The 12,310-nt window shown below is 43.1% G+C and overlaps 1 protein-coding gene across 2 annotated transcripts in view; it reads left to right on the top strand.

The window, feature by feature from the left end:
- ANGEL1 (angel homolog 1) overlaps positions 1-12,310 on the top strand; it is a 348,097-nt gene that overhangs the window by 149,604 nt on the left and 186,183 nt on the right. For both annotated transcript variants that reach the window (XM_078659942.1, XM_078659943.1), the window contains exon 6: positions 4,978-5,104. In XM_078659942.1, the coding sequence (XP_078516068.1) occupies positions 4,978-5,104 (127 nt within the window). The remainder of the gene's footprint in view (positions 1-4,977; positions 5,105-12,310) is intronic.

Raw genomic sequence — 12,310 nt, 5'->3', positions numbered from 1 at the left:
GGTCCTCCACCCCAGTTCCAAACACTGCTGCTGCACATATGGAGACTGAGCGGCACGTGCTACCATTCATCTGAAGTGGATTATGGATGTCATCTTAGCTTCCAGGAAACATGCTGTAAAATCCATTACGTTGTTCACTGGCATACTTTTGTTCAAATAGTGCAAGTCGCAAGGTCTGAATCCTTTTCTTGCATTTCTGATGTTCTGTGATTCACACTTTCTAGTAGCCATAGTAAATGGTTATTTGGTTGACCCATTCTCCTTCCTTTGTTTCCCTGAACAGTTTGCTTTGCTGAGATCGCCACTAGTGGGGCATTTTCTGAAAGGTTTGAATCTTGTGTTGATTTTTTAAATGGGTCCCCAATTCAAGTCAATGCATAGTTATCCAACTCAACTTCTCATTCCAAAGACTTCTCTTGGTGGCAATAACTTCAGCCCATAGGGCACAGTCTCTCAGTTCACCCACCATTCATGGGATTCTAGCTAGTGAAGTTGGACCCCTGTATCTAGTAATCCCTTTTTACCAGAGGTGGTGTCTTACTTTCATATAGGTCAGTCTATCACTCTTCCATGTTTCTTCCTTCTTCCACTGATGAGAAGGAATGGTTACTTAGATTGGACCCCAGGCACATGGTAACCTACTATATCATCCTTGCACAACACAACAGGAGGATGATCAGCCATTTGTGGGCTTTGCTGGTGCCAAGAAGAACAAAGTGGTGATCATCACGCCATTTCTCATTGGGTTATCCTCTCTATCAGGATGTGCTGTACCTTAGACAAGGAATAACCTCCATTGGACTTTCATACCCACCCCATAAGGACCAAGGCTGCATCCAGAGGTGTTCTGGCAGTTGACATCTTGGAGGCACCCATACGGTCATCCTCTCATACTTTTGCTAAACATTAGTGTTTCTCAACACAAAGAAGCTTTGATTGGTACTTTACCAGAGATGTGTTCTTGAATTCCCTGGTTAAGCAGCCCTACTCAATCTGACATCCTGTACGTTATTGCTTTGAGCTCATTCCTAAAGTGAGGAATCTGCGCGAAGATGTATCCATCAAAGTATTTGCCTTCTGTAACAATATTTCAGTGACTACATAATTCTCCCAACAAATTTCTCAGTTCCCTCAACCTCAATTAGTGCTGTAGTTAATAAGAACTCAAGGTATGAAAACATATACTGTAATTGTCACTGTCATTGATGGCCTCTCGGTTCTTCTATGCTTACACGATAGGGCACAGAAAAAGTTTCAGGAACTGACACCAGCACATCATTTGGCATCCTATATCTACCAATGGCATTACATCCTGTGTCGGTGAAACCGAGGCATGCGTTTCCGGATCCAGTCTCGCACATGAAGGATGTTCATAAAGTTAGAAATCTGGATAAATATTATGCCACCACCAGAAGTATTGTTACTGAAGATCTTTTGGTGTCCTATAAGCATTTATGGGTCTGTGTATTGGATGTTACTTAGAACACTACCAAAGAAATGTCTGGTAATTTTCTATCTTATTCATTGTATTATATTATTTAAATGACTGCCTCATTATAGAGCTATCTGTGTTTGTGAAGATTGCTTTTTTGTACTGTTTACTGCATTTCTACAACATATCCGATCATCCAACAGAATTCATAAGACAGAACATTTCACGTGTGTACCACGTAGCACAAATATGCCTTGTTATTGGCTACCATGATGGTACAAAATACACCCAATATAAAAAAATACCACTTTCTCCCAACAGTACATTTTACATTATCATTATCATATGAATCGAACACATTTTTAGTATCCTATTTAGTTATCTATCACACGCTCCCAACAGCTGTTACCTTGATGCATGCTTATTATTTAGCGATGTAAAGATACACTTACAGTTTACTGTGCCCTAGACTCATTACTCAAACTGTCTGAGCCAACGTTGTGCACAGCAGGGACTTATGCTATATAGTCGATAACACGTTACGCTCTGAACAGTACATTCCTTTAACCACGCCTGCATACATCATTGAACAAGTCAGAATAAGTTACCTTAAACATACCACACACTCACAGGCATGACTTTGGATCAAGACTGTATAGTTACGACTGGGTTTCCATAGGATATGGACTTTTTAGTGTCCTAATAACTTTGGCAGCGTTTGACGAATCTTAACTAAATATGCCCCAAAACTGGTTCATCCACCACCGCTCCTCCTTGGAAAGTTTCATGGTGATCCGTCAAGAGGGGGCAGAGAAGAAGGAGGCAATGGAGGTCCGAAAACGCAATTTTCCCATGCAATTTCCGTAGGGAAATTTGAACAGTGCTACTGCCAAAACAGCTGAATGGAATTACACCACAGTTGGCAGAAAGCTAGATCCCTACCCAGAATTATGTATTTGTGATTTGGTGTAAATTTGTTCAGTAGCTTCCAAGGGACCCTGAAGTGAAGGTTGGGGTGCTGCTGTGTATTTAAACCCTACCCCCACCCCCTGCCTTCCACTCCTCGTCACTGGGAGAGCGGGATGCACACTGCTGCACTCTGCCCACTTTGAGCGAGCAGGCTCCCTTCGCCAGCAGGTATGTGCTGGCAGACCGGGAGCCAGCGCGGGAGTGGACTTTCCCACGCTGCAAATACTGAAAGTAAACAGAAACGGGATGTGTATTCCGGGTGCCTTCCGGTTGGGACGGAGGCACCCACAATATATAAAAAATAACAATAAAAATAGTTGCAGCCTTGCCCCTCCAGTATTATCATTTCATTTATCATTATCATTTAGTATTCTCCGTTGCCTCCCAGGGATGACCCATCACCTGCTGCGTGGGCTTTGTATGAAATATTAGAGTTCTTGTGGTGCCCCAAGGAGGGGCAGGGGCACCACCAACAATTAATGTATGTGTCGTGGGGTGCTGCAGGGAGCACAGTACCCCCCAGAAATGTGTTAAATAGTCAGTGTAAGTTTCCTTGAATGCATGACTCCGGAGAGCTTACCAACATTTTCAAAGCACTCCAATCTGGGGATGTATGCTCTTCAGCTGGAGAGTGGGCACCCCTTGTGGTTGGTCCTATGACTGCATTTTATGGCCTGAAGAGTGTAAACAAAGTCTCAAACACACATTTATGGTTGTCTTGAGTAAAATTGTTATATTCAATATTTTCGTGATAGTTATTATTATTGAGCATTGCCATGGGTGTGATGATAAGAAATACATTGGATTATGATTATTGATAAAATACTGCAGTGACTTTTTGACAAAGCGAATACGTCTGCTGACCCCCTCATAAAGCCAATAGGCCTGCCTTTTATATTTTAATGTTCTGATCCTAAGCCAGTGGATCTGCCTTACTTGATGTGACACCACTTAATATTCATATTGTTACTTTACACTGAAAAAACAAAGGTTTAAGTGACATTATAGTTAGCTTAAAATGTCAGCTAAAAGGTAACATTTAAAACTCTAAAAGCCACAGAAAGTAACTATAAATCACACCCTCACTGGGCACTATTTATGACCTCACATATTACATCTCTCGTCATCTTCTATGACATCATTAATAGCGTCACTAATGACATCCTAAATAACATCGTTGATGACAACACTGCATGGTGGGGCACACGTTATATTTTACTTGAATTAACTATAACTGGTGAATCCTAGTGTTTTTTTTTGTTTAAAGTGTTTTTATATATATATATATATATATATATAGCTACAAGACGGTTTTCTTTCTGATCTTTTTCCCTGTACCACCTGTATAGCTTTACAGTAATAGTGATTAGAATTGCAGGCACTCATTTTTTCCCGATACCTTAAGTCGTCCACCCCATGAGCATCACAGACCCAGGCTTATCAGTGTGACTGATTATCCTCCTCCAAACTTTGGAAAGTGGCATTCAATCTTCTTGATTAACGTGCAAGTATCTAGCCCTGTGTTGTTTAACATGTATCACAACACTGTTTCATTCTTCACTTCTTTGACACTGGTACTCTCATTCACAGCTAAGACTCATTACTTTGCCAGTGTATTTTGCATTCTGCAGAACCGATTGATAGTGGAGGTGTGTATATAGTAGCCCTGCTTTCTTCATATTAGGGCAACATTCCCTTACTAAGTTCTGAACTAGTGCCGACCCCTATAAAAGGGGACATTGACCATAACTTGACACTCTGTCAATTATAGATGAGCCATTTTGTCACTACATCGCCTATTGAGAGTGAAGCATTCTAATAATAAACTGAACGAGTTAAAGACAACGGCTGTATGAGCAAGATTAGAGGTTCTGCATCTTGTGATGTTCATCACAAATGTTAGAATAATTCCTGCTGCATGCTGGTGAGGCCGAAACACTTCATATCAATATATATATATATGTCAATTTATCCACAAAGAGGGTGAAGAGACCAAAATGCCCAGATGTCGCAGAGTACCCACCAAAAGCTTATTCCAGGCAAGTTTTTCCGAATTTTAGACTGTTTCGTACCATAACATCTTTTCTCAAAACTGCGTTGTATCAGTTAGAACATCAACTTCTGCCTGCTTGTGTAAGTAATGAGGAAAAGGTAGCCTAGACTAATAGGCTTACATTAAAGAGTTTAAAAAGCTTAATGTACAACATTTTGGTTTATTTGTGTTGCTGATTTTTCTCATCTTGTCATTTTTATCCTCACATTTGCTCTTTCCTTTTCATACTCTAAGCCACTTTCTCATTACTAAATTTTATTTCCTCGTCTTCCTATGTCTACTTCACTCGCCCTTAATTGCTCATCACACTTTGCTCAATTCCTCTTCCTGTTCCTTAACTCAGTTCCCTTGTCCCTCATTTCAGTTGCCTCTTTCTTTGCTTTTTGTTCCTCAACTTCACCTAATGCTGCTCTTTTTTTTTTCTTCTTCCACCTCCAACATTCCTTGTTTCCTGCTGTTAAATTCCTCCCTCGACCTCCTTTCTGATTATTTTGTGGTTTTGACTGCTGCCGTTTGTGTTCAGGTATCTGGACAAGAAAACTGTTCCCACCAGCCATATCAGCAAAAGCTTCCCTGTCCGCTCTGGCCCAGTTTACTTGGGATTACTGAGAGCTGTCAGTATTTATCACAGTTCGTGGCTACTAAAACTGGTAAGTGCCATCATGCAGAATTTGTGATACTTTCGATGCGGATATTGATGGGTTCAGTCTTTCTTTTAAACATTTGAAGCTCATTTACCAATCCCATATCACATCCCTTTGCCAGCCTTACCCTTATTACCAGGATGTGTTGTCTGGGGCATGAAAAAGAGGGATTAACTGCGGAACTGAGCAGAGGGAAAGTCCCCTTTATTGTGAGATCGTATACAGATCCCTAACTTCTTAAAGTTCCTTCATATATCTTGACCTGGAACATGCAAGATCCTAGAGCACTGTTAATATCCTTAGCTAGCAATGAAACCGTTTTTCTCTAGCTGATCCTTATTACAATGTTCTCATGGCTCTGGCCCTATAACTTATAGACTTAGAATTCATGTTATTATGTTCTACAGTGTTTGGTCTCTTGAGGGAGCGCTGTCCAAGTGAGCACATGCCCGTGACATCGAACCTTAGAACCAGTGCTTAATTTGTAACAAAATAAGTGCCAGGGCCCTTGTCAGGAGGCCACTTATGCTTGCACCGCCCATTTCTGCTGTTAGTTCTGCCAGTTACAGAGCAAACAACCTACTAACCATTAGACTCGTACAAGTGTGATAATTTTTACTATTTCAGCACCCCTCCCCCCCCCCCCCACCCCCTTCCTAAACCTATAAAAACGACTTTGGAGGAAGGTGTTAGTCATTTTTAATGATTTTTTAATTAATAAACCCCTGTTTTTGTGCTGGTTTCCAAATTAGGCAAACAACGTCACCATGTGGCAGGCCGTTATAAGAGCAGGTGCTGGCAATTAAGGGGCTCAAATCAAGCACTGCTTAGAACATAGGCTATTTACCAGCAATGCCTTGTGCTCAATTTGATGCTTCTTTACTTGTATTTTGTGAATGTCTGGGTTTCTGTGTTGCAGTTGCACCACCTCCCCAGCTGGAGCTGCAGGCTGGCCAGGCACTGGGGAATTTCGGGTGGGTGTCTTTTTTTAATTAATCTGACCGTTCTGATGTTGATGATTGCAAAAACTTCTAGGCAAGCACATATGTAACTCTTAGAGGAAAGGAAGAGTCTACCAAGATTAGCTGAATCTTTTTTTCAGCTGCATCATCCTAAGGCACTCGCCTCTTTCTAAGCTGTTGAAAAGTTCAAGGCAAATAGAAGATCAAGGCGTTTGCTAAGAGAAGAAGGAATGCCTTCCTATCCACTGTTTTACCAAAGACCCAATCGGGTATCCTATCGTATTGATATAAACATCAGGTGTATTATTGAAGCCATTGTGTCGTTTGGCATCTGCTTTGGCTTTTGCTTCGGCAGTGTTGTCAAAGTAGAGCTTTTCGTCTATGTCAAGGTATTCTGTTGCAGGGTTGTGAGGACTCTCTGTTTCAGAATCTATGGCCCTATGGCAAACAATTGTTCTCCAACCTTGGATCTTTCATATATTCACGTGCTTGAATATTTCCCCTTCGTCAAGCTGGGATTCCCCAGTAATCTTAAATAGCAGTAAAGTGTGTTAGAAGAGCCATAGGCTTCAACAACAGTGTTTGTTTAGTAGCACATCCACCTCATTTGAAGCAACGAAGCATGGGCGTAAAATCCGTTCCGCTCGCGGATTTTGCGGATTTTCGGTAAATTCGCAATCCGCGAACTCTCGCGAACTTACCGAAAATTCGTAAATCCGTGCGAAGCGGATTTTTTTGCTTGGTCGCACTTGCCAACTAGAATACTATACAATTTCGCGGGAGTAAACACTTGCGAAAACGTAGATGCGGCGGGCAGCGGCAATCTCGCAATTGCGAGATTGCTAAATTTGCAATTTCGCACAAGAAATCCACCAGCAGGCAGCATAAACCTTGAAAATTATGATTTTTATCAGAATAACTCTGCAGGTTGACATTTGCCTGCACTTTTTTTTGCAAGGAGTCCATTTTGGGGGGGGGGGGGGTGGGAGGAAGGAAGTGCCCCACAGTCTCCAAATTCCTGTTCCTGTCAGCAGGCTCCTCTCAGTGCTTTCTTCATGTGCTGGTCACTTTGATTTGGATCTTGACCTGGAAGCACTCAGCAGGTGCAAAAGTTCAATCTTATCATTAGTAACCATTCCCTGTAGTGCCTGGAAGGATTACTTTTTGTGGATGCTGCTGGATATTTGGATTTTTGCAAAACTGAAAACTCTCAGCAGGTGCAAAAGTTCAATCTTATCATTAGTAACCAGTCTCTGTAGTGCTTCCTGAGGGGCCCCTTCAGAGTTCAGTTGCCTACTTGCAACTATTCTATGACCCTGCTCTGACCCTCACAGCAGGCTCAGAAAAAGCAATTACAGATAAGGAAGCAGGTTCCAGCCAGGAAGTTCAAATTCAGAAACACATTAATCAGCCCCTAATTCATTTATGTCAGTTGAGGCAGGGCAGGTGTGCTTTTCCACCCATAATCTACAGTGATGAACTAGAGGGTGGCATGGGTGAGCCAGAGGGTGGCATGGGTGAGCCAGAGGGTGGCAGTGGTGAAACAGAGGGTGGCAGTGGTGAAACAGAGGGTGCTGTGATGAACCAGATGTAGAAACAACATGTTCGCGACCGTTGCTACCCGAAAAGTAAGTTCGCGTTTGCGAACTGGTACAAAATCCTCGCGAACTGGCAGAAATCCTTGCGAACACAAAAAAAAAAAATTCGCGAGAGTTCGGGGATTTTGCGGATTGCGAATCCGTAAATACGCAATTTCGCGAATTGCCAATTCGCAAAATCCGCCCATGCTTAGAAGCAACCCATACTTCAGCCAGTGAGGTGGAGTTGTCAGCTCTTCTACTCCCCCTAGAGGCCTCCATAGCTCACTTTCTAAAGCATGTTGTGTGTGAGGGTGCTCTCAATCAGAGCTGTGCTCTAACCTCTCAATGACCGTATCCTGTTACTTTTCTGGTCTGCCCTAGGACTGAACCAGCCATACCTTCAGGTTTGACAGTACTGCAAGTTTTATTTTGGTATAATTCATTTTTTCTGGGGACCCTTCATTTGTCACCAACTGTCACCATGGCTGAGAGAAAGAAAATCTCTCTTTTCACACCCTGGTCTTGTGGTCAGAAGAAAATCTACACAACTACATGAACATAGTATTTATTGCCATTACCCAGTGCACAAGCCATTACGCTGGGACATTTAAAGAAACTTTCCATCAAAAACCTTAAAGGACAGAGAGAGGATGTTGGCTCTCTGTTAATTGGAAAATACTTTTCTTCTAAGGGGGATACGCTCTCTTCTGGGCATGATTTTTTGAAAAGTGTTCCTCCAATCTCTTCCAAGAAGGCGGTGCAAAAAGAGGAAACATGGATTTTCCTCAGCTGGAATTACTTCCTAGAGTGCCTGCAGCAAGCTAGAGTTTCCTCACAAAAATGCTCCAGGCATGATGACCATCAGCCAGCACAACAATCTGTATGGAAATCAAACTCTCTGGACATCCTAACCGACTTTCAGTCTCTGCCGCTGACTTCGTCACTGTCGTCAAAGAAAATGCCACTGTCATCGACGTCACTTTCATTATCACTTACGGCAGTGTACTCACCAGGGTCCTTGAAGAAAGTTATCGTCGTTGATGCTGTTTATGAACAGATCCTCTTTTTGACGTTGATACAGTCGATGACCAGACCTTAGTCAATGGAGATAGCTCCTTTCTGTTGAGATCATAGTACGTAATCAGTCGATGGCGACACCAAGGATGTCTTGCACCTGATGTCGACTCATCAACAGCAAACCCTGTCGATGCCGACCACAACTTCAATGACGACGACACAGTTGACAACAGTTTTTTCCACACCAGTCAATTGTTTGCCTATTCCAGTGACAGCTAGCCTTCCTTTGCAAATTCTAGGGGTGAACTCAGCGACAAATATGCTTCAGAGACTGCTTACAGTCCTACACAGTTGGATGTCTGCTGTGTTCCGGAATTTGAAGGAGACACCATGGATGATGACAATGCTTACCAGGAGTATGCTTGCCAGCACAAACATTTGTAGCTGATTATCCTCATCAACTCTATAACCATCCTTGTGGCTACACTGAATCTGAGATACCTCAGGTGCTTGTTGTGTTTTTGACAGCAATACAACAGACGATGGACACCTTTCACAGATTACTTCCTCAACAGCCAGTTGGGCAGCCCATGCCTGCTTCTCCCCTGCCTCCACCTCCGCCGCCACTCCTGCAACACCAGCACCTCCCATGCCACCTCCACCTCCTTTGCCTCTCAGAGACCAATTGCAAAATATAGTTCCACCAAAGGTGACCCTGCCAAGTCCTAAGGGTATTTGAAAAAAGGATTCTTCTTTTTCTCCCTAATTGGATATAGAGAAAGTGGACAAATTAGCTAACAATGATGGTGCCGAGGAGTGGGGTGATTATTTCATACCTAAGGAAAATGACAAGTCCTTGGTCTTGTTGGATTCTCCTCTGGACGACACAGCCTGTTTCGATGCACTGATGGAAAGAGCTGCTAAGGAATATCAACCTGGCAATGTCTTTTGTGAAGAAACCTTGCTTCTTATGTGACTACAGGTGGCAACCACGTACAGCTACTAGATCAGATTCTCCTCGTCCTACTTAAAGGAGTGAATGAGATGGTCTCAAGATCCTAAAGATATCAGGGATATTATTCCAGATTGTTTCTCATACAAAAGAAAACAGGACAGTGGAGACCCATTAATGTCCTCAAAGAGCTGAACAAGTTCCTGAAGAAACACACTTTTCCACACAATAAAGGTCCAGGAAGTACACTCAATGCTCCACCGATATTATTATTGTATATTGTTTGAGCTTCAGGGTGCCTTTTCCACATCCTGATACACTGAAAGCACAGAAAATTACCTGTGCTTTTCAGTTGCTGGGCAGCTCTACCAATCCAAAGCACTACCATTCGGCCTCAGGTCAACAATTCAGATATTTGCCAAGTGCTTAGCGTCAGTTGCTACTTACCTGAGGCGACAGGGTCACTAAGTATACATGTACTTGGATGATTAGCTTGTCAAAGGAAGAGTCAAATGCTTCAACAGGCACCTGCATCGCTCACCTCCACAGACTAGGATTTATACGGAACATCAACCAGTCATCCAGAGAAATTTGCACAAAGCTACAGTTCCTGGAAGCAATACTGGACACACAACTGGGAATAACTTTCCTCTCAATGGAAAGACTAAAAACTTCAGTCCATGTAAAGACCTTCTCTGTCAAACAGTCGGTCACATTCAGATAGTACAAATCTCTGCTGGGCTTGGTGTCCTCATACATAGGTCTTAGACCCTATTGCAGGCTTCAGAAGAGACCTGTCCTACAAGAACAGGGCAGCCAATGTAATGAAGTTCATGGCACGTGAGAAAACACAGTCCAACTTACAAGATGTTTTAGGAAAGATATGGTGGGGGATCCCTACGTATTTCAATGCAGGGCTTCCATGCCATCATTCATCAGATCGAATGGTACTCACAATAGATGCCTCCATGGAGCCCTGGATAGTTCACATGCAAGAAATGTCGGCCAAGTGGCTATGGTCAGATCCAGTAAAGATCCTGGAGTTCCGAGCCATAAGACTAGGTAGGTAAGCCTTCCTTCCAAGGCTGGCAGGTCGAGCAGCCCTCATAAGATCAGACAACACAGCATTAGTGTTTTACACCATCAATCAAGGTAGAATGAGATCCTGGCATCTGTCAGAAGAGGAGCATTTACTGTGGAACTTGCTTGGCCATCTGCTATCACATGAATATTGCAGGGGAGCATCTCCACGGATAGTAAAATGATCAGGTAGGTGCACTCATTCGAACACTATCAGACTGTCATGAATAGGAGCTCCACCAAGACCAAGTTGATTTCATCTTCCACAAATGGGATATACTCACTGGACTTGTTTGCCACCCAGAACAACATGAAATGTCAGTATTATATCAGCATGATCCATGGGCAATGTTGTTTTGATCAAATTGTCCATTGTCTTTGCTTGTGCCTTTCTGCCCAATTTCCTTGATCCCCAGAGTCTTCAGATAAGTCAAGGTGGATCATGGTACCTTGGTTCTCATTTCCCCTGCCTGGCCTCGTCAGTTCTGGTTCACAGAGCTTCTGAAAATCTCTGTACACCTATCAATACCATTGAAAAACATAATAAGCTCCTCTCCAGGCACAGCTAAGCCATTCTGAGACCTCCACTTGTTGAGCCTGACTGCATGGTACTACACAACATAGAGTAGGGACATCAGGATGTCATAACAGAGAGAAGAGACATCTTGGTGCAGGCGATAGTGCCAGCTACTACAAGAACTGAAAACACCAAATGGAAGTATTTCTGTGTCTGATGCAAGTCCAAAGGATTCCATGCAGGGACAAACCCCCCCCCCCCCCCCAATACATCCATATTTTCTGAGCCTGGCCAGATTTGGTCTAAAATATTCGATCAATAGGAATCCATCGGACACCAATCTCATGATTTTGGAGAACAGAAGACAACTAAATCACTCTGTTCTCACAGCCGATCATAAATCAATTTATGAAAGTGCTTTTCTGAGTTTTTCCCCCCTGTACGTCATCCACCAGTACTCTGGGAGCTTAATACTGAACTGAGCAAGCCCATGTTACCTCTGTTGGAGCCCATCTTTAGACTGCATTTACTGTTCCTTTCCTGGAGCACAGCATTCCTCTAAGGGTCTACATCAGCATGAAGAGTGAAAGAGCTGTTTCTTTCTCTGTTTCACTATGGACACAATCATCTTATGGATTAATCAGAAGTTTGTACCTAATGTCCCTACTGGGTCCACCCTGACTGAGCACATCATTCTGCAGTGTTTTTTCCCAAATCCTACAATGTCACCAGCAAAGACATTGCACTCTCCTAATGTGCCCAGGTTCATTCTACATAGACAGATGAAAGACATTCGCTCTTCTTACCAACTGTTTGTATCCTTTGGACACCAAAGGATAGGCCAACCCTCTGTCCAATCACAGAATAGCACGTTGGCTATCAGACTGCATCACCTTCTTCCACAACAAGGCCAAGCGTCCACTCCTGGGATACATGAGGGCACATTCCAGCATGAGCATTACTATGACTGCAGCACTCTACTCAGATTTGCCTTTACAACACATCTGCTGTGCAGCTACTTGGAGGTGCAGGCCCACGTTCACACTACTGCCTTTACATGAACGCAGAAGCTGTCTCCGCAATGGGTCAGGTAGTTCTCCTGTT

The sequence above is a fragment of the Lissotriton helveticus genome, chromosome 9, assembly GCF_964261635.1.
Source record: "Lissotriton helveticus chromosome 9, aLisHel1.1, whole genome shotgun sequence".
Classification (NCBI taxonomy): Eukaryota; Metazoa; Chordata; class Amphibia; order Caudata; family Salamandridae; genus Lissotriton; species Lissotriton helveticus.
The sequence above is the reverse complement of the archived record's forward strand: the minus strand, read 5'-3'. Positions and strand labels throughout refer to the sequence as shown.